The sequence below is a fragment of the Phascolarctos cinereus genome, unplaced genomic scaffold, assembly GCF_003287225.1.
Source record: "Phascolarctos cinereus isolate Bilbo 61053 unplaced genomic scaffold, phaCin_HiC Scaffold_5;HRSCAF=322, whole genome shotgun sequence".
Classification (NCBI taxonomy): Eukaryota; Metazoa; Chordata; class Mammalia; order Diprotodontia; family Phascolarctidae; genus Phascolarctos; species Phascolarctos cinereus.
In genome coordinates, this window is record NW_027555958.1 from 380093287 (window position 1) to 380121099 (window position 27813).

Below are 27813 nucleotides of genomic sequence, written 5' to 3' on the forward strand. Positions count from 1 at the left end.
GTGCTTGACCTTTGCTTCTCCCAGATGACCTGGGTTCCAATCCCAGCTCTGCTGCTTAATATCTGTAAGACCTTGGGCAAGTCACTTAACAATCTCCCTATGCCTCAGTTTCCTCAGCTATAAAATGAAGGGGCTGGACAAGATGACATCTAAGATCTCTTCCAACTCTCTACCTATGAAGCCCTGATACTTCTCCTGGTGACAGCTTTTGTTGCCTCTGACCTTTAGAGTCACAACCTCCTGGATTCCCCAATAAATAATGCTTCTGTCTGTACTTCTCCTATCCTTACATCCTGTACATCCTGCCACTTCTCCTATCCTTAAACCAGACAGTCTCTCCCTTCCAACCCCTTCCCCATTTTTCTTTTCAGCACATTCTCATGACTTTTTTCTATAAGAACTAACCCACACCCTTCCTCTATAGTTCCCTCTTGCTGTTGAGTGTACCACTATCCTTCCAGTTACTAGGATCTATAAGCTCTGAGTCAACCTGGGCTTTTCCCTCTCTCTCACTCTTCAGATCCAAATAGCTGCCAACTGTTGTTGACTCTGCTTTTTAAAGTACAGCCAAAAATCCATCTCTCCCTTTTTATTCATGAGGCCACCAACCTGTTCAAACCCTAATCGTCTCTTGACCAGACTATTGCAACCACCTCCTAAATGGGTTCCCAATTTCCGATCTCTCCCCTCTCCAAGCTGTCCTCCATACAGCTGCCAAAACAATCTAAGGCACAGGTCTGACCATTTTCCATGCCCCTGATCTAAACTTGTCAATGGCCCTCTACTGGCTCTGGATCTTGTTTTCTAGAATAACCCCCTCAGCACAGCATTTAAAGCCCCCCATAATTTAGCTCCCACCTACTTGGCCAGTTATGACTTTACTCTTGACACTCTTCTTCCCAGCCAAACTGGTTCCCAAACTCACTCATTTTCTATACTTGGGGTACTCCCCCAAAATTTACATTCAGTTTTCTTCTTCCATACATTATAATATTCAAGCAATCTTTAATGCCTGGAATATACTTCCTTGGTAGCATGGTATGCTCTTAACCTTCCTTGAAGGCTCAACTCAGCTCCTACCTCTCAAGCCTCCCTATATCTGCCTAGTTGTTAGTGTTCACCCTTCCTTCTCAAATTACCTTATATTTACTAATGGGACACATGTTATATGTCACTCCCACAAATATCCCACCTTCCCCATTAGGATGTAAGTTCCTTGAAGATTTCCTTTATTGTCTTGTCTATCCGGAATGCTGCCTTGCACACAATAGGTGTTCAATAAATGTTTTATCGAAGTGACTCACTAATATAAGTGGCAAAGTGGAGTCAGGTGATCAGGGTTTGAATTCTGACTTTGCTGCTTACTGCTGCCTGTGTGACCTTGGTTCGGTTACTTTCTCTTCTTCTTCTTCTTTTTTTTTTGGGGGGGGGCTTCAATTTCCTCATTCATAAAATCCTTGAGGGACTTGGACCAAACTATCTTTAGGGTCTTTTCCAGCCTCTAAGTCCTATGATGGTACCCACTGCTCTATATGATCCTAGGAGTCAAGCCAGAGCTCCTCTTAGAACCAGGAGCTTTCTGTATCCTGCTTACCCATAGCACCAGTCTGTCCAAAACCGACTCCACACATGTCCTCTGTAGCTAATTATAGGTCAGTAAGCTCTCAGAACAGAGAAGGGGACAGATGGTGACTTCCTGTGGCCCTGATACACACAAACACTCCTTTTTGCCCATTCTTCCGATTTTCCTGAGACAGAAACTTTATGACAGCTTTCTCTTCCCTACCCTTATTCTCCCCACTCCTGACTCTAAATGCCAATCTTATCACCCCTATTCAGACCCCCATCGCACCTCATTTTCCTAGCTTCAAGCTATTTGCCAGTTCAACTTGGCACAAAGAGGGCCAAAAGCCCCAAGGGATAGAGTTTTTGGCTGAAGAAGATCTCTGTTGCTTTCTCACACTTCAAGCACACAGCGCCAAAACAATTCTCCCTCAGGGTTCTACTGGGCACCTGTACCAGGTCACACATAAAGGTCCTCATTTATCACAATGGCTTATCTTATTGTCATTATCTTGTTCCCTTCCCCACCTCCAATGCCCTCTGAAGGCCTAAAAAAAAAAATACTGCAAATGGCCCCCAGCTATGATTTCCTTCAGCAAGACCACAGCAATCAGATCCCAGATGATACTTGGGAGCCTGGCATTCCACCCACCCTCAAGCCCCAGATTTGATGCCACCCCCACAGTTATGACATCATGATATTCTGTTTCACAGCAGTATCCTTGATGCCAACAAGTACAATTCCCTTTCTGCCCCCCTCCCCCACTCCCATTTCCTCCCCCACACTTTTTCTCCTTCCAGAGATGTCATCTGTGCCCAGTGCCTAGTGCATTCTTGGCCCTTAAAAACCTTTGCACCATTCATCATCTAGTTACTTCCAGATGCCATTAAATTCAGGCATCGAGGAGCTGCAGGACAAAGCCCTGGAAAACAAGGAAGGGGGGGAAATAATACGGGCCTGTCCTTCCAGCCAGGACAGCTTCCCCAGGAATGCCTGGCCAGCTACACTGTGGGAGCATCCAAAAAGCCTGCTGAAAGGATGTGGTCCTCTCTCTCTGCTTTGATCTGTTACATCCAAATAGAGGGAAGGGGAGACTGGATGAAAGTACATTTTGCTGGTCAAAAACACACTCCTACACATACACATAAAGGGCTGCTTGAGGTTCCAGCCCATGTGTCCCTGGAGGTGACTTCAAGGCAGCCCCAAGGGACCACTTTCAAGCCCAAGCCAGAAGCCCTATAAGCTCCGTCAGTGGGAGGGATATAAAACCTGAGCAATACTTCCCTCATCATCCCTCTTTCCTCCACCCCATTAAACGTTAGACCTCAGGAAGGGAAGCTGGGGGTGGGGAGACAGCCCATACCTAGGAGTCCACCACCAGTCTTTCCCAGGAGAGTGACATCACCTTCTAGTGGCACTTCCTTCTCTCCTCTCCCATGATCCCCGCTTTTCTCCTATCCCCACCACCAAGAAAACCATAAATCACATTTACAATCTTTTCACCACCTCCCCTCCATTTGGTAAAGGAACACGATTCTGGAGAGGAACCCTCCACGAAACATACACATATACCCAGATCATAGCGGATTCTCACTTTCCCCGCATGTTCAGGGACCCCCTGGGTCCAGGACCCCTGTTCAGGGTTGGCCAGAAGGCCCCCTCCCCCCATCCTCAGCACTGCGGAGAGGGAGGCATCGCTACCCAGAAAACTGACGGGTTAGACAATTGTGGGGAGGTGGGGTGAGGGAAGAAGCCTCCGGCCGAGACCCCACCCCAAAGACCCCTCACCCCTAGGGCCTTGCCTGCCCAGACAGCTGAGCTGAGGAAGGGGCTGGGCGAGCTTCCTGGAAGGGCGGCGCTGTCCACAACACCCCCCACCCCACCCCCTCGCACTGGCCGGCTCAGACCCCTCCGGAGGACTGGCACAGCTGGGGGCAGGGGTCAGTCTGGGGCGGGGTAGGGAGAACCGAGGGCTCCTGACTCCCCGCTCCGCCTCGCAGACGATGCATCATCCCCCTCCCCACCCCACCCCCACACACTCAAGGGCAAGAGCCTGGGAGCCAAAGGGTCGGCAGGAGGGGCCGAGTCAGCACCTGCCGGCCAGGAGATACCCAGGGGCTAAAGGAAGGGCCCGAGCCATCTCCGAGGATGCCGCGGGCGCCGCCGCCACCAGAGCGGGGCGAGAGCCCGGCAGGGGTTAGGCTGGCGGAGGGGTGGGGGGAGGGGGAAAGGAGGAACCCTGCCCTCCCCCCCACGCTTCCCGCCCGGCCCTCACCTGCCGCCGCTGCCGACGCCGCTCACAGGCGGCAGGGAGCCGCCCCCGACCGCGGGAGCCCCGCACGTCCAAGGGAACAGAGACCGAGCCGAATTGGCTGCAGCCTCAGCCGATACCCGGCCCGAGGCCCCGCCCCCAGCCGCGCATATTAGCATGTCCACGCCTCCGGAGGCGGAGCCTCCCCGCCCCGCCGCGGGGTGGCTAGTGGCCCCAGCACGTGACGAGGGTTGGTGGCGCTCCTGGCGCCATCTTGGTAGGACCCCAGGCCAGGTGTGGATCAGATTGGGTGTTTGGAGGCCGAGGGCTGGGCCGTTGTTCCGAACCCGGCCCTTCCCAGCCCAGCCCCCCTATCCCAGTGCTGCAGCTAAACCCTAGGCTTTGTTGTCTCGCCATTTCAGACCTGCTCCCAGGTCCTGCATGGTCACTGCTTGCCCCGGCGTCGGGGGCAGGGGGGAGACTATTTTTTGAAGTGGGAAAACTTGAGACTTGCAAGTCGCAGTAAGGACTGCCAAGATCAACGCGGGAGTGAATGGGGTCCAACTCTTGCTGGAGGACTGCTGTGCCCATACCCCTTGCAGATGTGCTGGCCATGCTCCCGGGGCGGTAGGGATGGGGGCTCGGGCGTAAATACTCCGTTCCCTGAAATGCTGTGTGCGCCCGGTGTTTCGTTCCCATCACCTCAGGCTCCCTTCTGATGCCACTACCACTTTTCTCCATTCTAGTTCGTAAGTTGCGGGATGCCTACAGAACCCATTAAGAATACCCAATGAGCACTGCTGTAAGTGTGAAGATTTTTTATATACATGCAGCACTGTGTACATATGTATTTATAAATATATACATAACGTGTTCTATTTCAGTAGCAAATACTAGTTTATGCAGCAGGATGGCACATTGAGCCTTGCTCTCCTTTTCCCTTCTCCAAAAATATTTCCTATGTCATTTTATTTTCCTGTTTTAGGAAAAAAGTGGGGGGAGCTGAGTGTGATCCAAAACCCAATGAGTCAGAAGAAGACATGCCTATCTCTAGTGGGAAAATTATAGGCCCTTTTACCTAGACTGGCTCTGAGGACAATTCATAGAAAAAAAATTGAAGAAAAGGACAAGTATTCAACTTGCATCACTTACAATCGCCACAAACATTCGGGATTGGGGAAGAAGGGAGAAGCTTCCTCAAAGTTATAGGCTTTGGGGCATGCAAATCCTTTCACTGAGATAGAAAAAGTCTAGAAATAGTAGCTGGGCAAATGGCACATCTAAAGCCACAGGAGTTAATGACACAACTCATACATAGTACTTTAAAGGTTTAGAAAGCACTTACCTCACAAAGTGTGAGGTAGGTATTATTTTTCCCATTTTACAGATGAGGAAACTGGAGCTTAGAGGAGTGACTTGCTCAACATCACCTAGCTACTAAATAGCAAAGTTAGCATTCAAACCAAGATGTTTTGATTAATCATAAATTCAAGAGGTGAGTAATCTTATGCCAACTGAACAACTGAGCCAATATCCATTGTTGGCACTGTTTTTGTACAATAAGTTTCAAGTTTGGCTTTGCAAAGAGAAAAGAGATGAACAAGGCAGAAGTCAAATCAAAACACCTAATACAAAAAACCTAAAACAAATAGTTTCATTTCAGTCTTCTTTCAAAGTCATCCTATTTCTGGTAGTTTCATTTCAGGGAGACCAATTAGACAAGTCTTCCAATGCAAAAAAAAAGTTTTAAAATAGGGGAGTTTATAAGGAACCACCCCATTTCTTGGTGACAACCCCAAATGTTGCTGCTTCCGTCCTACGCTCCCATCCTGTTAACAACTCAGTACATAGAATGAGGCCAGATAGGCCTAATAACAGACCAAGCTGCATTATCAGGCAGTGATTTTTCAGGAGAATTTTCCAGAACCCATGCAGTAGAAAAAGCAGTGGGACAAATATTCATTTAGAGGCTTGACCTATGTTATCAGCTACCTGGTACACAGGGTTTCCACACAGAAGGTTCTACTTTGTTGCCAGGGTCTAGGTGAGATCCAGCTGTCTAGCCAATCACCACCACCACCACCGAGATCTTAAAATCATCAAAAAGCTGCAAGGTAGCTTCACACAAAACAGTTGTTCTCTTTTCTCAGATCATCAGCTATAGAAACACTGCACCCCTGTTTACTATAGGGAATAAATAAATCTGCAAAGGTGCCATAGGTTAGGCTTCAGGAGGCACCCAGGCTGGCGTCAAAGGCAGCTGAGTGAAACATAAAGGTAAAGTAAATCAAGACTTCCTATTTAGCCTAGGAAGCCAATTTTACAGAGAACTGACAAATCAATTTTATTCTTTTAATGATATGTCTCCTACTTATTTCTGGAAGAAAAACAGTGTCTTCCCTGTAGTAACTTTCATGTTTTTCATCGTAAAATTTCATTACAATCTAACAAAAGACAAATTTCAAATGCTTACTTTTCATCTACATATGTGATTTGGCTTTTAATATATCCCAGGAAATCTCAAGTTTCAGCTTTATTCAGAAGCATCTGAGATTTTTAAATGACCAAAAGAGATTTAAAACAACAAGTATCTCCATAAAAAAAATGATTAGGTTTCTGAGAACCCTACTACCACCTCTTTTATTTTCTGGAGGAAAGAAAATTCACTTATATGCAGATGGGCCAAAATGGGACGCTAATCCACAAAGGAATGCAGAAGCTTTCCAGTTTGGGGATTCCAAAAAGCTGAGTCTTCTCAAATCAAGATGTTCCATTTTCACTGGGGTTAATAAAATAAAAGACACCAAACTCAACAGCACCAAAAAGGGCTTTTAAAGCAAAGAACAGGGCCAAGTTTCTCCTTTCAAATGCAGAATTTACATTAACATAAGTTTACAAATCATTGTTACCCCCTTTGATTCTTCTGTTTGCCCCATGTGAGAACCCCCAGAAATTGAGCAGCATCTGAGTTACTAACAGGAAAGGCAATCCAGCTGCCCCCTTCCTAGTTGTATTCTGATGATTAACGGATTATCCAGCTGGCTCAGGGCTGCCCCCAACGACGGGAGGCAGTGACTAAGCTCTCAAGGAAAAGGGATACTGAGGATGCCACCAGTCAAAGAGACGAACACTGTGCACGGGATCCAGAATGACTTGTACACCCTGTTCACTGCGTAGTTTCCGACCATTCTGGACAGGAGTGTCCTGGAACACCAGCCTCACCCGATGGTGCCTCATGTCAGTACTCACGTTGATAGTAAACTGAAAGGAAAAAGCAAAATGAGTAGCCCCGTGAAGCAATCCCTCCAATGAAGCAGGCTAGATTTGCTACAGATTATACTCTACAAAAAAATGGTCTAAAGAGAATTCACAGAGAGGCTGCTCAACTCAAAAAAGCAGCAAGATTACTCTATAAAAGTAAATTACTAAAACAGCCTTATAAAGAAAAACCATTTAAGGTTAATTTTATAAACTCATCCCAGAAGCTAAAAATAAAGACAATGATCCTTGAATATAAACCTAGAAGGCGCAAAAGACTTAATGTCATAATTTTTCCTTCTGTAGCTGCCAACTATATTGTACGAAAAGGGACAATGTGCCAGAGATATAGAAAAAGCATCTTTCATGATAAGCTGACTCAAACAGTCTAGACTTTGCACAAGGGGTGTCAATTTGCATCCTAGGTTAGAGATGCCTTCCATATGCCATGAGGCCTGTCTTGTGTCTAAGACATTATTATTTCTCAAACAGAGCCTTCTATGTTTATGGATCATTAAAAATCAACATCCAGACAGGAGAGTGGGATCTCAACTGACCACCCTCTCCAAAAGTCCATCTGCCCACAAGCCAGGGGTAGCTGATTTTGGGACTAGTGACCCACCAGAACACTTAGGATGGCCTTTTCCCCCATTATGTTCTTGTTACTTTCTTTTTTCTCAAACCCTAGCCAGAGTCAGTCCCTCAAGAGATACGAGAAGAAGACTCCAGAGTCTTCATCTATAAGCTTAGCCAAAGACCACATCATTGTCAGGCCTTCTTTCTTATCCTACTGCACACAGGGTTATTCAGTTAATAGGGTTACTCAGTTAATGACTCATCCTGTCTCCACTTACCAGGGTAAAAATCATGCCCATGACAATGGGGATAAAGATGAAATTGAGAGTGGTGACTTGCAGGAGGCAGCAGTCCTGGTCTGGGTTGGTGTGAACATCTTCATACTGAACGGGAGGCTGCAGCCCTCCCACACACTTACTCTTTAACCTGGGGGACTAAACAGAACTTAAAATGAACTCATTGGATTAGAAAAATGTAAATGGTTCTAGGATGCCACCAATGACAAAGGTATGCCTAACCTAATGACACCTACTGTCTTTTGTTTCACCTGGCTACTTATTCTGTGTAGCAGAGGACTAGATTGTAAGGTAAGCAAAGACAAGAAAAACAGCAGCTTATATTCATACACCACTTTATAATTTACCAAACACTTTCAAAGAATCTACCCCTGAGCATGAGCATAGGAAAGGAGGACACATGACATCCAAAGATTCACTAAGAAGGACAACAATGAATCTTACAAAAAGTAGTTACATTCAACTTAAAATCAGTGTTAGAGGTGGGAGGGAAGGAAGGAGCAAGAGAGGGAGAAAGACTGAGAGAGAGAGAGAGAGAGAGAGAGAGAGAGAGAGAGAGAGAGAGAGAGAGAAAGAGAAAAGACAGACAGAAAGACAGGCACCTACATAGGTGTATGTGTACATGTGTGTATATATGTGTGTACATATATGTACATACATATCCATATATACCCATATATATACCAAAGCCTTATTTTAGTTGAATAAACTCATTTCTCAACAAATTTCCAACCAGAGCTGATAAAGGAAAAATCCTGTTGTAATGAATATTTTAAATGTAAAATTTTATTAGTGGTGCAAACTATTTCTATGTTCTAGCAAATGACCAATGAATTAATAGATTATTTATTAAAATCTGAAATCAATTTTTTAAAGGGTTGATTTTATTTAAATTAATTCATCTTATGACAAGACTTCCTCATCCACCAACACAAAGAATCACTGTGGAATAGTAGATGATAAAGACCTTGGTTCTAGCCCAGGAATTCTAAATCTTTTTTTATGTCATGAACTCCTTTGGCATTCTGATGAAACCTATACAAATCTCAGATTAATGTTTTTAAATGCATAAAATAAAATCTATAGGAATGTAACAGAAAACAATTATTTTAAAAGACAATTCTCAATTAAAAAAAAAAGTTTATGGATCCCGGGTTAAGAACCCCTGTTCCAATCCCAGTCAGGTATTAACTAATCTTGTGGCCGAGGGGAAATAACTTAATTTCTCTAAACCTAAATTTATTCATCGCTAAAATGAGGATTAATATCCAGCTTTAATTCACAAAGCCATTACGAGATGGAGATTCAACGAACTTCACTGAGATATCTTGCCTCTGTGACTCTGAACAATCCACATAACATTTCTGGGCCCCAGTTTCCTCATCCATAAAATGAGGAGCTGCTCTGGCAGGCCTCTAAATTCTCTCAAAGCTGTAATTCTCTGAATATGACAGGGCTTTGAAAACTTTAAATTATTAAAAAGAAAAGGATTATCAGCACTTCTAATAATGGTAGGACTCTCAAATCTGTGGTAGGAGTTTGACTTTGTTTAGTGAATTACTCTTCCTAGATGTCTAATAAGCCGTAGCAAACTTGGAACCTCTGGCAAAATGTCAACCAGTGTATGACAAGTGTATGCTTCCTGCTTTGTCAGCTATCAGTGGAGAGATCTACTGTGTACAAAGAGGTAGAACAGAGGAGGATACTCAAACTCTGGTCACTATTCCTTGGAGAAATCAGAATTTTTTTGAGTAGAAGATTCTCAAGATTGCTTTGTCATAGTCACTAGCTCCTGTCCCTTATTTGTTAGGAATCTGTGGTACCCATCCTGATCCAACATCTATCTTAGCATGATTTTGCCAAACATGTTTTCCCAATGTCTGACATGTGACAAGAAGTTAGGAGACTAAGAATATCTTAGCAGCTATATTTCAAGACCAAAAATTTGGGCTAGAAATACAATAAACTTATACAAGCATATATTCCTTCCAGAAATTACACAAAAATCAATTAAAAAGCGATTCACTTACAAAAGAATGCCTTATATTAAATGGGGTAAACTTTATTTGCAAAATAAGTCAACAGAATCTAGGAGATAAGTGGGGGAACAAAGCAGGCAAAGTGGTAAAAGATAGACAAGTCAATGAAAGGGACTGGGCCTTAACAACAATCCAAGTAGAAAAGATTTGCCCTCTTGGACACCACAGCTTTAAGTTAAACCTGAAATATACCAGTTACCCTGCATTCCAAATCCTAAAGAACCCACAAAATATAGGCACAAAACCCCTGGATACTGACCTACAAACGAGCACCAAAACACTTGCTTTAAATGAATTAACAAAAAAATGTAACAAGTTCCTTTTTATATTATAGAGCAGCTAGGTGGCACTGTTAACAGAGTAATGTGTCTGGAGTCAGGAAGACCTGAGTTTAAAAACCAACCTGTGACACTTAAAAGCTGTGTGATTCCATGGGCAAATCACTAATCTCTGCCTGTCTCAGTTTCTTCCTCCATACAATGGGGTAATCATAACACCTACCACTCAGGATTCTTGTGAGACTAAAATGAGATATCTATAAAGCAAATCTTTTGTGAACTTAAAGTGCTATATAAATATTAGTAAATTATAACTATAATGTCACTTAGGCAATTTTTCCATGCACAATTTTCACAGCACAAAATGGAAGCAGAGCAACCTGCAAAACAATGGTTTAAGTTTAAATTCCAGGTCCCCCAGACAAATTTTCAAAGGGGGCTCGACCTAAAAACCTCAGAATCATCATTGTTATATACCCGGGGAGGAACCTCATCTTTCTGAAAGTTCCCATTTGGCACAGGAGTCTTTTTGGTAAAAGCTATACCCTACATTGTGGGATCTTCAGCAACATATCATTCATCTCCTAAGAGGGAACCCATTTGTAGTGTTAGGATACATTTTTAAGAGGAAGAAGGACTGAGAAGCATTGTTAAAACAAAACAATAGGGGAGGTCTAATATGATCAATGAGAAAATCCTGAATGAGAACCAGCATAAGGGTTCTGATTATTCCATCCAAAGGATCAGCTGTTGCAATTAAATTCTTAAAAGACTTAAAGGAAAGGAAAATGTCAACTAACAGGAAATCAGTACGACAAAATCCTCAAGAAAGTCCTGCTCTCTGGGCCTCACTCAAGTCCTACACCCCACCATCCCCAATCACATATTCCCCCAGAAACACTGGGGAGGGCCGCTGCTAACCAAACCCAAATGAGATACCAGAAAAGCTCATACCTGTTTTTTAAACTTGAAGTTAAATTCCCACATTGGTTCTTGTCTGTTCCCAACAATCTTTCTGTACCAGAAAAGCAGACACTGTTATAAGGAAATAAAAAACATCACAAGAGACTGTAAAGTGAAACAAAATCAGCAACAGCAGCCTCCCTGCTTGACAGATCTGATACCACCTACAGTGAGTTACCATCTACAGTGGCACTGCAAGGCGCTGACTGAGAGCTGCCCTGGTCATCTCTATTTTCCACATAAAACTAGCCAATCCCAGGGCTGCCCAGCACCAAAAAGAGGGACCCACAGTGTTAACTTTAGAATCTGTCAAAGTCACCCCCTGCTACTCTCATCTTTAAAATACAGAGATGTGGGCTACAGAGACTGGTGCATTCACTCTGATTCAGTAGGCCACATCTCCATATTGAAACCAAAGGACAGCCAGCAGCCACCAGGCAAGGTGCCAGCAAGCTGTAAAGCTGGGCAGAGAAAATCCCGCCCCTGTGATAAAGGGAAGCAGCTCAAGAGCTCCTCAGAGCAGAGGGCCCATCTGAAAACTGCAGTCAGGCTGCACTAGTTGTTAATAAGCAGCCCCTTGGTGGCAGCCAAGCTACAGCTAAGGTTAAGCACAAGAAGTGAAGTACCTCCCAGGGGGTAGGGGGTGGGTCATCCGCCGTGCTGGCTGTCCTGCCCTTCAGACATGCCCTGTACGTCCTGCTGTTCCATCAAAAATAATGGGCTTGGCTTTAGGGGGCAAATACTTCTGCTGCCATCACAACGGCTCCAGTGTCCCACACAAGCTATGCTATTGAAAAGAGAGAGAGGGGGGAGAATCAAATACGAAAAGCTGGAGTCGAGGACCAGGGGACAGTTCTCCTACAGGCATGCCAGCAGCTCCCTGAATGCCATGCGACTGTGGGTCCATAACTGGCAAGGCCATGCATGGGTCACCTGCCACTCCAGTTCCCAAACCCTCTTCCAGCTCGGAAAAATCTAACACAAAGGCATAGAAGAAGCCATGGCGGCCTGAGCTTACTGCCCACTGCCCGGGTTTGGTTTGTAAAACCCTCACTGTCATTCCACTCCGGCTTTTTATATTTCATTTACTCCAATTTAACAAGCAGCAGTACAAATAAGAGGAGATGGGCATTTAAGATTAACTTAGCCATAGCATTTGCATTCTGCACTGGAGCCGCTAGGATGTGTCTCTAGGAGTTCGCCCAATGTCACTCTACTCCCTTTAACCAACAAAACTAGGGTTGTAAATTTATGGGATGAGCCCCATGTCCACCACCACCAGTCTAACTCTATGGTAAACATACGGGAAGCTTACTATATAAACGCTACAAATGACACACCATCCATCCACATCAGAAGCATAAGCAGCTGTTGAATGAGAATTCTACTCGCCATGCATTCTGCTCCTGCCCTCACTCCACCAGGTAACACAACGCTAAGCTGAGGGTTTTGCTAAAAGCCCTTATGTATAATCCTGACTCTCAGGTTTCATTTGACAAAGGGAAGAAAACTACTACAGCATAGAATGCCAAACTAACAGTACACTTTCAATCCATACATATATGTATATATATACATATATACATATACATATATACACACACACACACACACACACATATATATACACATATACACACACACACACACACACACACATATGTATATATGTCAGAAAGCTATGCAGTCACCCAAGATCTGAAACGAAGGGTTGTATAATGAAAAGATTGTATAACTTTCATGTTAATTAAAGCACCAGCATAACAGACTTAAGAAGGCTTGGAAGAACGTTAGGTTGTAGGATCAGGGGCAGAGTAATCAAAGTGACCTGCACTTCAATTGAAGTCAACATCTACTGACTGCCTACTATGTACACTGTATTAAGCACTAGAGGAGATATAAAGATAATTAAGATATGCCTCCTGCCTTCAAGGATCTGAAAACTCAAGAAACATCTATCTAGAGAGCAAGTAGGTATTAGCTAACTAGGGAGCAACCTGAGAGATTAATTCCCCAAAGCATCAGAGATGCAAAACTGCCTAGATAGAAATAATGTCACCACTTAGGGAGATTACAAGGTGACAAGAGGAAAAGAGAGAAACAATTTGTTACTGAGAGACCTACGTCCCATCAGATACAATCAGATACTTGACTAGACATATAGGGCATAAAAGTAAAATAACTGGCAGACTTCTCAAAGACGGGAAGTTTCAAACACTTAAAAATCCTGGGTGTTTGACACAGACAGAATGAGAAAAGGAAACCCTAGATCTTAAAGCCACAAAAAGTTTGCCCTTTTCATGTGAGCTAAAGTTTTCATTTTGTTTTATGATAAAAAGCACTTTTCATGCTACCCCTGTCTAAAAATATGTATTTATCCACATAAAGAAATCAATTCCTTCCATTGTCTCTTGGAAAATAAATTATGTTGTCTTCTTCCTAGACCAACCCCAACAAAACCACCACCTAGAGTGTCCCAATATTCAACACAATACAAATAAACTGACACAAAGAAAACAGGGAACTCCATTAAAAAGCACAAAAAGTCTTTAACAGTGAAGGCTGTAAAAAGCCATCCCAACAAGAAAAGAAATATTTTAGAGGACTGAAACGTCTAAACTAAAACAGCCAGTGTTGGTCTCCTATAGTTGGCCGCAACCTTGCTACCTTCCCACTCCAGAACTCTGGCTGGGGGCAGAAATCTTAATGGAAACTTGGTATAAAATGTGCCCCCAAAGGCACACGAGACCATCAGTCCCAAACCCCATCAACAAGCTCCCCATTTCCCTCTTACTTACTTTGGAATTCTTTAAAGTGCTCGGAGTGGTCTCTGGAATGGCCGGATTCTTGGAGATTCGAGCAGCAAACGGCTCATACATGTGGTACAGAGACCGGATCACACATGCCCGGAGACAGCGCAGCTTCTCCATAGACTCCGGCCGCAAGCGGAGGGGCAGGTAGGCGTCTAGCGTGTAGTGCCTGAAACAGGACACGTTACCCATACCAACATGTGAACGATCCCACAACAGCATGCCAGACCAGGACCACCACACGGCTGAAACCAGATGAGCTAGAACTTGGCCATACTACCCCATTAAGGTGTTCTCAGCCAACCCATAATGTTCACACCCAAGAGCCACCACTTCCTACACCTCTCAACTATTCTGCTTATGGATATATAATCTCCAGATTTCCATTTATTTTTTAAGTCCTCCTTGTTACCACTCTGGCTCCCTCTTCACTACTAGAATTGCAAACACTTAGAAGATTCCCTTTTAACTTGTAGTAACAGCAAGAGAAGATGACTCCAAGTGAGGTAGGACCCAAAAGCCAGAAGGACCATGGTATAACAAAAACCTGAATCACTACAGGTACCTTTCTTAGAATGAGCTTAAGTCCTTTGACAGAAACAAAAGTGAAGAAACAAGAGTAAACCAGGAAAGGGAGAACCATCATCTTACCCAAGCTGTCTATCTCTTGGGAAACTGCCTTCTTGATTAGACCTTTCTATCCCCTCTACATCCTCACCTTCACTTTCTCTATTGCACCCATACCCCAATAATCAGAGCTGGGATTCTGATTAATTATACAAGGTTTTCTCTCCTTGGCAGTTCACAACTACTACTGATACAGATACAGCAACACAAACAAAAAGATGGCATCACAAAACCTCAAAATTGACTACAGGAATTAAACTTCTCAGAAGGAAAAGAGACACCACTAATTCAACAAATCAACTTGAAAACATAAGAAAACAGGTGTCTCTAGAACTTAACAAGTTTGACTAGGAAAGGTCCCACTTGAAAGGCCACAGAAAGGTCTTTTGGGGGAACTTAGGGCATCACTCTGCTGGAGCAAGCTGCAGAGGTGAAAAGTCACAGAAAAGATAACAGCTGAGAGTTAGAAATTGTAAATACAAATTAGAAAAGCATCCAAGAGGCAGGAAAATGCACATAGCATAGGATAAAGCACCAGGACTTCATCCAGGGAGCAGTTCCAAGCCACAGGAAGCACTGAAGTCAGCTATATAAATAGTATATTAAGCTCACTTCAGTCGCACCTTCTATACAATCTGGTCCAAAAGGCGGCAGTGCAAGTGACGGTCCAGGCATCCTTACAAATCAGAGAAAACTTCACTATGTCCTCAGGACGAATGTAGGAGGCCAATAAAAGCCAAATATCCATGGGATATTCTTCTCCAACAGCCCCCTCAGGGTCTTCTGAAATAGAATGAAATAGAGTCAGAATCTCAGTCTTTTTCCTTCTGTAACTTAAACCTATACCGGAGGCTTTGTAACTATTTTCTGCCTTTTAGAGTCTAGTATTTCCCTGTGATGGATAGATCCTCTATTGCCTCCAGGAACAAATATAAACCTATTTGGCATTTCAAAGCTCTTCCACAGACTGGTCCTAACCTACCTCCTAGCTTTATTCCACATTATTCCCCACTTCAGCACATTACTGTCCATACTCACCTTCTCACTATTCTTCACATACATTACTCACTCCATCTCTGTTCTGCATGCCTTTGTACAAACCATCCCTCATGCCTGGAACACATACTTTCCTCAATTTAACTCTGAGAAGCCTTCTAGGGTCAGCACAAGCTACACTTTTTAAGCAGTCTTCCTCATTCTTCTAGCTAGCAGTCTTGAAGGCCGCCCCACCCCCACCTAAATGACCTTTGGTCTATTCTGTCTATACCTCTGCATTTACAAAGTGCCCCTTTTAGTACCTCAAGCAACTCTCTCTGAGATTATAAATTATACAACAGCTGCTGTTTCCCTAGAGGGCAGGTTTCTCACTAGGAAGAGCCAATGAAATCACAGGCCCAAAGCAATAGTAACAAAACTTAGTATAATATGGTGTTTTAGGTTTCGCAAAGCACCCATCTAGTGGTCACAACAACCTTATGAAGTAAGTGCTATTATTATTCCCATTTTACAGATGAGGAAACTAAACTTTGCCCAGGGTCACAAAATTAATGCCAGAAATGAGATCTGCACCACGGTCCTCCTGTCTCCAAGTCCAGTGCTCTCTCCTCAATATTATGACACCTCTATTAAAGGTTTACACTGTACCAGGCAAAGTGCTAGAGACAAAAGTTTAAAGTAACAGTTCCCCCCTAACAGAACTACGATTCTAGGAGTCAGGGGGCCTACATTCAAATTATATCGCTGACCACACCTTTGTGAACCTGAGTGACTCACTTAACCTCTCTGGGACTCAGTTCCTTCCTCTGTAAAATGAGGTTAGGCAAGGTATCCTTTGAGGTCCCTAACATGTCTATAGCTACCTTGGGTTTCCTCATCTATAAAATGGACCCTCACCCCCCCACCCCCAACTCAATCAACTCCAATGGTTCCCTATTATCTCTAGGATCATATATAAAATTTTCTGTTCGGCATTCAAGGCCCTTCATAACCTGCCTCCCACTCTAACTTTCTATACTTTTCTTACACCTTAAAACATCCCTCTCACCCCTCTATATACTCTTATGATCCAGTAACAACTGGCCTCAAACAAGACACACTATCTCCTACTTTCAGGAAATGTCAGTGGTCGCCTCACATTCCTGGACTATTCCTCCTCCTCATCTCTGCCTCCTGGCTTCCACCGAGTCCCAGCTGATCCCACTTTCTACAGGAAGCTTATCTCAACCTCCTTTAATTCTAGTGATTCCCCTGTGTTATTTCCAATTTATCACATATCTATATATATATATATCTATATATATATCTATATATATAGATATATATATATTTCATATATAGAGAGATATTAAAATTGATATATATATATATATTTCATATATAGAGAGATATTAAAATTGATCCTGTATAATTTTCTTATTGATCTTATTTATAAGTAATTCATTTTGTCCTGCAATTGCTTAAGTAATGGTTCTTTGTCTATGAACTCAGTTCAGAGTTCAGCTGGCTTATAATAGGTTAAGTTTAAAAATCCAGCTCTCCTGCCTCAAGGAATTTAGCTGACCTTGGAGAATGTGTGAGAAAGCAAGGGAGTTTGGGCCTGATATCTTTATCCCACCAAGCCATCCTTCAAGGATGTCTGGTTTGCTGTCCAGAACTCTAGGACACTATTCTCACACCTGCATTCAGACAATAAGAACTTCTTAGTCTCAGGAGAGAAGGGTCATTGCTAGCCCCATTACTAAACTTCCAACCAATCATGATGCTCCCTGTCCCTCAACTCTGTAACCAACCATGTTGCCCTTAATTCCCTGATGTCATCTACCCTGCTCTATTCTTTGGTCTGTACCCCCCAAAATCCTGAAACAAGGAAGGGTCCTCTTGCTCAGGGTGTTTGGCATTAATGGAGGCGAGCCATTTATTGACAGATAGCATGCCCCGGCTAATAAATGTTATCTTGCTCAAAGATCTGCCTCATTGTTTCCATGCTGTCTCTCCTATTAGATTAAGCTACTCAAGGGCAGTGACTGTTTTCTGCTTTCTTTGCATTCTCTGTGCTTAGCACAGTGCTTGGCAAATAGTAGATGCTTAATAAATGCTTACTGATATACTGTTGTCGGGAAAAATCCCTCTCCATAAAATTACCTTAATGGATCTGGCAATTTCTCTGAACACCATTTCCATTCCAAGAATATCCCTCAAAATTCCTTTCCAAGTACACAACCTTAAAGTCAATTCTAGTGAGCTGCTCCTACGTTCCAGCCTTACTTGGCTGTTCCCCTAACCTTTACTCATTTGTTCCTTCAGAAAAACTTTTCTAACTGGCTACTTCATGAAGTTCTACAACTTCCATCATCATCATCATCATCTTGTTTCCCCTCAATTCCTCCAGTTGTCTTCTGTTCTCTTCTCACTTCTAATTCCCCAAACTCTTAAGCTTCAGTCATCATGACAGCTCTGCTTCCCTCCAGGGCCACTCTCTTCTACCTCCTACTCCCACTGTTCAGAACTAATGTTATACACACTCAATTGGGTATGGAAATGTGTCTTACCCTACAGGAAAATAGGGGAAGAAGGGAACAAAAGAGCAAGGGAATGATAGAAAGGAAGGCAGATTGGGAAAGGCGGTAATCAGAAGCAAACACTTCTGAGGAGAGACAGGGTCAAAAGAAAGAATAGAATGGGGGGGGCAGGATAGGATTAAGGGAAATAGAGTCAGTTTTTCAAAACATGACTACTATGGAAGTGTTTTGCATACCTGCACATGTATAACCTATACTGAGTTGCTTGCCTTTTCAATGAGGGTGAGTGGGGAGGGAGGAAGGGAGAAAATTTGGAACCTAAAGTTTTAAAGACACATGTTTTCACATGCAACTGGGAAATAAGAAATACAGGAAATGGGGTACAGAAATCTATCCTGCCCTACCGGAAAGTAGAAAGGGAAGGGGATAAAAGAAGAGGGGGAGAGATAGAAGGGAGGGCAGACTAGCAAAGGGATACTCAGAATGCTTGCCATCTTGGGGTGAGGGGAGGGGTGAGACGAAAATTTGAAACTCAAAATCTTGTGGAAGTAAATGTTGAAAGCTAAAAATTAATTTAAGAAAAATTTTTAAAAATCAGCTTTCAAAAAAATAAAATTTTTAAATTTTAAAAATTTAAAAAAATAACTAATGTTAGTGCATTCAGTTCTCATGTGTTCAAGAAATAAAGAAGAATTAGATCAAACGCTTTTCCCCACACAAGCACATTGACTCTCACATGGCAAGAGGCTAAACAAGAACTTTTTCATTTAAGAGACAAAGTACAGCAATACCTAAATATCAGGGATGAGCATCAATAACATCAGTTTTTTGGTGTTTTTTTTTTTTTTGGTGAGGCAATTGGGGTTAAGTGACTTGCCCAGGGTCACAGAGCTAGTGAGTGTTATATATCTGAGGCCAGATTTGAACTCAGGTCCTCCTGAATCCAGGGCTGGTACTCTACCCACTGTGCTAAACTAGCTGCCCCAAAAGTCAGGATAATTAAATTTAAGGAGTTCTAACCTCAAATTTCAAGTGGTTCTTATTACAAATGAACCAAATACCCAAGTGCCACGTATACACAAGGCTCTCACAAGTAATAATTTTTTTACAAGTAATAACTTTATTACTAATTAATTACTACTACTCAACTAATTAGCTTATATTTTTCATTTTCACCACAAAAAAAAATTTGCTTTTTTTCTCTTGCCAATTTGCAACTGAGGAAAGCAGGGCTGGTTATAACCATGGTGAAGAGAAGCAAGGGAATGATTGAAATAAGTGAGGGGGAGATGCTTTTGAATAGACCACAGAGGGCGTCCTGTCAATTTCACAAATGTATTGGCATGCAATGAAAATTGTTGAAAAATCCTGAGCTAGAAGCTAACTCAGGCCATTTAACACTGTCTTTAACATGACCAAAAAAAAAAAACCAAAAAACCCCAACAACATTATTCAGGAGAAGTGTTTCATGAAGGAAATGCATCTTGAACCAGACCTTGAAGAAGACAACAAAGGTCAATGGGAAGACACTCCAGGTGGCATGAGACAAGTCTGAATAAAACTACGGCAGATCGAAGAAGTAAGGCATGTTTGAGGGACAATAAGGAAACACACTGAACCGTAATGGAAGGGTCATGTTGGAGAGCGAGGAGAGGTGAGTTTGGGTAGATAAAAGTGGGGACAATAAATATAAGAGCACAAATACCAAATTTAGGCATCTGGATTTGACCCAGTAAGCAACAATTTCAAGAACTTCGGTATTACACATTTCATAATAACAGACTACATAGTATTTTAAAGTTAACAAGGTTTTCCCAATAACCACTCTGGGAGGCAGATTATACAATTATCAGTGCCTACTTTATAGGTAGGGAAACTGAAGCTCAGAGAGGTTAAGTGACTTATCTGTGGGCTTACAGCTACTGTCTGAGCCAGGATTGAAATTTAGGTCTCTTGGAGAAAAGGTCTTATATAAATAAAAATATTTATAGTAGCTGAATAAAATGCAGTATACAAATGCAATGAAATATTGAGTTGTAAGAAATGACCTGCAAAGGAAAATATTACTGAAAAACATCAAAACTCTAATCACACTTCAGAAGATTTACAGTCAAGTATGGCTTCCTCCTCCCAACAGAGAGGTGGTGGGCCTACAGGGGTGGAATGAGGCCTACCAACCTCAAATATGGTCAGTGTCTTGATCTGTTCTGCTTAACTGTATTTCTGTTACAAGGGAGGATTAAGTCATTGAAAATAACAATGCTGTTTTACCAATAAAAAATTTTCCTAAAAGAATCCAGGGCTTCTGGTTCCAATCCAAGACCCTTTCCACTACACCCGCAGCCAGAAGTGAGTTATGAAAATATAATATATTGGGAAAACTAATCTGGCAGCTATAAATAAGGCTGAAAGTTAAGTAGCTATGACAGAAATCCAAGCTGAAGATGAATTAAGTCTAGATTATAGGGGTTATGGAAACTGACAGGAAAGAGCAAACCAAAGAGATATTGTAGAGGAAGAATGAGCAGGATTTGGTAACTGGATTTGGATGTGTGATGTAAGGAAAGGAAAACAAATTAGTTCAGTATTTGACAAACTTAGTTTCAGACTATAATGGAATGTCCAATTGACAATATAAGCAGAGAAATAAAACTAGAAGTGCACCCACATTATTTGTGTGCAACATAACAAATTTTGGCACTTTATCAATCAACAAGCACTTATCATATTCTACGCCAGGCACTACACTAGGTGCAGGAGCTACAAATACAAAAGTGAAACGTCCCTTACTTCAAGGAACTTATCTTCCACTTACATTCAATTTAGCATTTTATTCTACACTATCTTGTATTGTTCTCTAATTGTTTCATTTGTTTAAGTATAGCTTTAACTAAATCATAAGCTCCTTGAGGAAAACAACTGTCACATACTTATATCCACCTATAGGACCTATTAATCACACAGAAGATATGTAGCATTGTATTAAACCAAACACTTACAAATTTTGTCTGATAACAAAATCAGTCACTATCCATACTTTTTGGAGTGGCAAATAATAAGAACACTGGGGGGTCAGGAAGACCTGGCCACCTCTGACACTTACTAGGCATATGACCTAGCTGCTCTGAGCCTCAGGCAACTCTCTAAAACTAAATTTGGAGTATGTATCAGTGGAAACCAGTTAAATCACAGGCATCTGATATACTGACATACACACAGTTGAGAAAGCCAAGTTTTTGCTATATCTCTTCTGCCTTACACCCTGGATAGCCAGCAGGGCTGTGCTCCAGGACAATTATGTAGGTTTTTGCCTATTAGTAGTGACTGCTCTAATGGTCATACATCACCTTCCAAATCTGGAAATGTTAAACATAACAAGATTAACTGATTTACATCCCTAGTAACATAAGCACCTACATAGCTTCCCCAATGCTTTGATTCTGGAAGCCTCCTCTAATACCTTCCCTAAAACTGCTGGTAATGTACCTACTATACGCCATTATAGAAAGAAATGTTCAAGACAACGCAAAGCATGCCCTTTACCTTTGTGCCTCTTGCTTTTCTTTTTTCTGGAGACAGTCTGCTCATGGACGCTCTCCTCTTGGGCACCCATCTCATCACTGCTGTCACCAGGCTCCCCAGCCCCAGAGAAAACTTCTTCTGTAGGGACCTGGGAGGCTTCCAAGCCACACAAAGATTTCACTAGGAGACAGGAGAGCAAGATGAAACAAAATCTCACCCAGCAACACAAAACAAGCCAGACAGGCTACCATCACCTAACAGAAGACATCCAGGGCATGGCACTGAAAATTAAGAGAATCATTTTTAGAGAGCACTCTAACAATGCAGCACTCAATAATCCCATTATTAAGGCTATACCTTCAGAGCACTGTCAAGCAAATCAAAAATTTGTATTTAGGGTTGTCATTTGTAACACCAAAAAACTGGAAGCAATCTTAAATGTCCAAAAGGAGAAAAATTGCTGAACTGTGTATGGAATACTATAATACAATTAATGACAAACGTAAATAATATACAGAAAACATACAATATAATTTTAACAGCACTGAAAAGACAACATGCACATTGACCATGACTACGCAAAAGGCAACATGGACAAATGAATAAAAATCATATACTAGCAAAGTAACAACCAATTTTTAAAAGAAAAAGGAAAAAAAGGCTCAGCAATATGAGCCAATGTGATGTAGAAAAGAATGGCTGTACTTCTGAGTTATCTCACACCTGGCAATTTAACCAGAAAACGAGGTAATATTTTTTCCAGAAATACTTTTTAATCCATAAAACAATGAGTACATTCTTGAAAACAAACTTGAAAAGGTGGCCCTCTTCCTTGACAAGACTTATCCACTTATGCCTTCGATATATCCCCCTGAACTCTCTTCCATCTTCAATCTTTCTCTACTAACATTCCCCAGTACATGGAAACATACTCAGGTCTTATAAATTCTTTATGAAATCTTCACTTATGCCCTCAAGCTATTTACCTATACTGTATCATTAACTGACAGTTATAGCTAGAATAACCTCTTTACTTCCTAAACCACTCCTTTCTCCACCCCTTGTAATTTGGCCTCTGACCCCACCTCCCAAAAGAAATTGCTCTCTTAAATGCTAAATCTTACATCATTTTTTCAAATCTTATCTTTGTGCTCCCTTCCCTGTTTCCTCTCTGCAACTCTGATACTAGTTCTTATTCCTGGTGCTTCTATGATAACTGTTCTCTTCTCTTTCCCTTCTGACTCCTCAAGTTTCATTGGCTGGATCATCCTTCATCCCTTAACCCCAGGGGTGCTCAACGAAGCTCAGTTCGAGGGCCTCTTTCTCCTGATTATCTCCCATTCCAATAGTTTCAATCCCATATCTATAAATCCAACACTAAATTCTCTCCTAAACTGGTCAGAATCTTTTCAAGGCTCAGTCTCTTACATGGAATTAATGATCTATCTTTCCTAAAGAGTTATTTGCTCTCTGATTTCCCTTTTTTAAACTGTCCTGTATTTAGGTAATGTCTCTGTTGTATATTGCCAGTAAAATGCATACAATCAGCTAGGGCTGATTCATTTCTGTACCTACATCTGCAGCACCTAGCACAATGCCTTAACTCTTAACATAAAGATGCTTAATTGTCAGCTGATTTTGAATCTGTCCAAAACGAAAGAGAATATACTACTTTCATGCTACCCCACGATTTAATTCGTCTGGTAAAATGGATGATAAATTCTGGGGTAGGTAAGTGATGAAGTGGATAGAATACTTGGCCTGGAGTCAGGAAGACATATTTCTGAGATCAAATCTGGCCTCAGACACTTACTAGCTCAGTGACCCCGGGGGCAAGTCACTTAACTATTTGCCTGTTTCCTCCTATGTAAAATGGGCTGCAGAAGAAAATGGCAAATTACTCCAGTATCTTTGCCAAGAAAACCCCAAATGAGGTCACAAACAGTCAGACACAACTGAAAAATGACTGAACACAATGACAAATTCTCATGTCATTCACCACATCTACTCTAGTAGAGAGGCAGTGTGGAAGAGCACAGAGAACCTGCCATGAGGACATTAATACCTGGATCCAAGTTCCACCTCTGACATACTGAATTGCGACTCTAGGCAAAGAAAGGAACTTACTAAAGTTCTCAGTTCTTCACGAAAATTCTCTAAAGTCATAAATTACAAAGAAGGTGCCAACCTATATATTGGTATAAGGAGTTTCCTCCTCCTGGAGTTCCCTATTCCAGTGAAATCCTATAACCAATCTTTATTATACAAGATGTTCCAAAAATCTTAGTGCAATTTTAAGCTGTTAAAGTTTAAAGATTTTTGGAACACTCGGAATGCAGCACCCAGGGAGCAACATATCTTCAACCTGAAAAAGACTGCATATTACAGCAGTTGTTCCAGGAACTAAAGGACAAAAAGACAAAGACAAGTGAGAAAAACAACTCAGGAAAAACATGTAATGGGAGAAAATGACCAGAGAGCAAAAGGCATAGACTAGAAAGCAAGTTAACTAATACTGAGGGAGAAAACGAAAGAAAACAATAAACTAGAAAGCGCAAATAAATCAATCGAGGAGATAAATGTAGTTTCTAGCTACTCCCCCTTCGCTCTTCGTTCCCCTTGGAAAACACTTATTTGAGGATGATACGATGAAAACAAACAACTTCATAAGAATAATCTCAAGGGAGAAGAAGAGGAAGTTAAAACCAGACGAGCTGCAACAGAAAGGGCAGGCAGCTCAACGACTCGGGCCCCTTGCAGCCCCGGGATCACCAAAACCTACCTTCCTGCTGAATAGCATTGGCAACAGCTTTTTTGACTCGTCCAGACTTCACGACCGCCGGATCCGAGTTGGCATAATCTGCCACGGTCACTGAAAAACAGGACACGTTCTCACCACGGCAGCCCCTACGGCAGGTGTCTCTCCCTCCTCCGTCCTTCCGGTGCGGCTCGCCCCTTCCCCGCAGCCTCGGCTCCATCTCGGCCTCCCCGCCTCCCTGACGTCCTCTCCCCTCCCTCCCCTCGCCTTCGCTCTCACCTCGGCCGGAGCAAGCGTCGTGGGCCCGGAACTTGAGTCGTTTCCCTCTCTTGGGCATTGCGGCGGGCTCGGGGCGGGGACAGCCGCGGCCTAGCGGGCCGGGGCCCCGGGCCATGTCTCGGACCGGCAGGGAGAGCCGGGGAGCAGCGGACCAGTTACTCCAGGCTCCGCGTCCATCCCACACCCAGGCCCCGCAGTTCTCGCGAGACCTCCGGCTCCCAGTCCGGCGTCGCTCCACGTCCTGTCGCGTTCGCCGCCGGCGCCCCTCTAGCCGAACCAATCCCGGCCGGGTCCGAGGGTGGTGACGTCATCCCAGGCGAACGGGCGAGACCAAGAGGAGGAGGGGGACGGAGCTTCCCCCGCTTCGGGGCGTGGTTTGTGCCCGCCGCCCGGGCCGCGCCTCCCAGGCCTGCTGCCGACATCTGTCCTTGCAACCAGAGGCACTGGTATCGCAGGAGCTAGCTTCAGAACTTCCCGACTCCCCCGTACTGACTGCACCTTCCAGGGCACTGGTGCCGGACATGCTCACCCAGCCCCTCGCTTCGGGTGCGGGGGCTGTAAAATAAAAGCCGACATTTACGTAGCGCTCTACAGCTTAACGAGCGCTTTCCTCACAACCCCCGTGCGGGCGGCATTATTACAGCCTTTTTACAGATGAGGGAGGCGGGCCCGCTCCTCCCTCCTTAAAATATTTCTTCCATAGTAAAACAGTTCTCCCGAGGACTGGGGACTGACTGTCCAACCTCCACCGAGGTACATAAAGCGTTTTAAAACGCGGAAAGCTCTCCATTGACACCAGCGCGCACTGTGGAGAAGCCGAGCAGCCTAAAGGCTACGTGGAGCCCTGTCCTTCCTGCAGCTGCTCCGTGGGGGAGTGGGGGAGGTTTGCGTTAGAGGCCCCCTAAGCCTGGCGTCTAGTTGGCCACGTGGCAGGGAATCGATTCTAATGACTCCAAGCCTCCAAGGGCTTTTTCACCGCACCTCGAGAGCAGGTCCAGAAGAAGGCAGTATTACCCACAACCCGCTTGTCTAGCCCCAGGCTACCTTTACAACCTTTCTTTGCCCAGATTTCCCCAAGCTGGACCGCCCAGGTGTTGAAACCTGCTTCTGGGCTCCTATTGGCTCATCCTTAACCACCCCCATTTCCACCTGTGGAAATGGTTAGAACCACCTCCGAAAAGCTTGCCTCAAATGCCACGCGTCACAAGACGATAGGACTTAGAGCTAGTAAAGAGTATCTCTGCCCCCTCATTTTACTGAGAAAACACATAGCTTGGGAAAGGAAGTAACTTGCCCAAGGTCAGAGTGGTAATATGTAGTAGGTCATCAAAATGAACGCTGCTGTTAGCTTCCTTATTACTGGAAAGCAGCACCATCCTCCCAGTGCTTCAGGCTCACAACCTAGAAGTTTACCTGGATTCCTCATTATCTCTTACCCCACAAATCCAAGCTGTGGCCGAGCCATGTCGATTTCACGTTTGCAACATCTCTCCAAAGTGCCCCCTTCTCACCTCTGACACTGCCACCACTCCAGTGCAGTCTCTCATTGCTTCTCACCTGGACTAGTATAATAACCCGCTTGTGGCTGCCTACCGCTAATCACTCCCCATTCCAATCCATCCTCCATTCAGCCACTAAGGTGATTTTCCTAAAACACAGATCCCATCATGCCACTCCCTGCTCTCAAATTCCAGTGGCTCTCCACAAAATCTTCCGTTTGACATTTAAAGCCCTTCATAACCTAGCCCTCTGCTACCTTTCCAGTCCTCTCACACCTTACCTTGCTGAGTCGTTTTTCGATCTTGTCCCACTTTTTGTGACCCCATTTATGATTTTCTTGGCAAAGATAGTGTAGTGGTCTGTCATTTCCTATTCCAGCTCCTTTTCCGGATGAGAAAACTGAGGTAAACAGGGTTAAGTGGGTTGATTTGAACTCTTGAAGATAATCTTCCTGAATCAGGACTGGCCCTCTATCCACTGCACCACCCAGCTGCCCTTCTCACACCTTACTACCCCCATCATGCTCTTCAGTGTTCCATGAAGAAGACACACCATCTCTGGCTCTAAGGCATTTTCTCTGGCTGTCCCCATACCTGGAATATGCTTCCTTCTCATCTCCATTTCCTGGCTTCCCTGGCTTTCTTTAAGTCCCAACCTAAATCCCATCTCCTAGAGGAAACCTTCTTAGTTCTAGCACCTTCCCTCTTTTAATTATTTCCTATTTATCCTATGTATAACTTGTTTATACACATTCATCGGCTTATTATCTCCCCATTAGATTATGAGCTCCTTGAGGGCAGAAACTGGAGGTTACCCTCTTTTTTGTAACCCCAACATTACCATATTACCTGACACATAGCAAAGTTTAATTAGTCTGATGGACAACTTTAATGTGCTTCCAGGAAGCCTTCCCTGAGCCCCCTCAACCTGATGTGATCTCTCTTCTAAACAATGAAATACTTTCTTTGTACATCTCTTAGGAAATTTATCATACATTGCAGTTATTCCTCTTCATGTCCTTGCTCTCCCAGAGTACAGCAAACCCTATCTTATTCACCTTTATATTCCTATCAGCACCTAACTAGTACCTCCCTTTCACACAGAAGGCTGACAAAAAAAAATTTAAATATATTGACCAATGGGATATTCATTTGATTCTCATACAGGTATAATCAAAAAGTGCCTCAGAATTAGATTTTACTGAGATTAATCTTATGTACTCAGATATTGGTTCATTATAGCATTCTCTGAATGCACTCTATATATGTGCACTGTGGATCTGTGTAACTTATACAGTGACCTAGAATAACTCCACATACTGAAAAAATACTTTCTGAACATGTTCATATACTTATTTTAATTTCTCAAACAAAGCTTAAGATAAAAGAGTAATTGACTTTTCCAGAACTCATACATTTAGAATTGGAAGGGACTTTGGAAGTAATTCAATCTAATGTGTGTCATTTAATCCAAAATGTGGCATTTTATAGAGAAGGAAAAAAGCTTGGGGAAGTTAAGTGACTTGTTCAAGGGCCAGGATCAGAACCCATATCCTCTGATTCTAAATGCAGCAA

The 27813-nt window shown here is 43.1% G+C and overlaps 2 protein-coding genes across 4 annotated transcripts in view; both read right to left on the reverse strand.

Moving 5' to 3' along the window:
- Window positions 1-3966, reverse strand: part of PPFIA4 (PPFI scaffold protein A4) — a 67432-nt gene extending 63466 nt beyond the window's left edge. The window contains 1 exon segment of the mRNA XM_021003151.2: window positions 3840-3966. The gene's annotated coding sequence lies outside the window, so the exon portion shown is untranslated.
- A 2658-nt stretch (window positions 3967-6624) lies between these two features.
- On the reverse strand, window positions 6625-25007 carry TMEM183A (transmembrane protein 183A). Of its 3 annotated transcripts, none has more exons than XM_021003108.2 (8): window positions 24740-25006; window positions 24485-24574; window positions 21724-21882; window positions 15286-15442; window positions 14024-14204; window positions 11217-11297; window positions 7928-8083; window positions 6625-7076 (listed from the first exon to the last, which is right to left on the reverse strand). In XM_021003108.2, the coding sequence occupies exons 1-8, from the start codon at window positions 24852-24854 to the stop codon at window positions 6891-6893; spliced, it is 1125 nt and encodes a 374-aa protein (XP_020858767.1). In that variant the 5' UTR covers window positions 24855-25006; the 3' UTR covers window positions 6625-6890. The 3 variants fall into 3 exon arrangements, with proteins under 3 accessions (XP_020858767.1, XP_020858766.1, XP_078012541.1); XM_021003107.2 differs by having other exon boundaries at window positions 15286-15445; window positions 24740-25004; XM_078156415.1 differs by lacking the exon at window positions 11217-11297 and having other exon boundaries at window positions 15286-15445; window positions 24740-25007.
- Between the last annotated feature and the right edge of the window lie 2806 nt (window positions 25008-27813).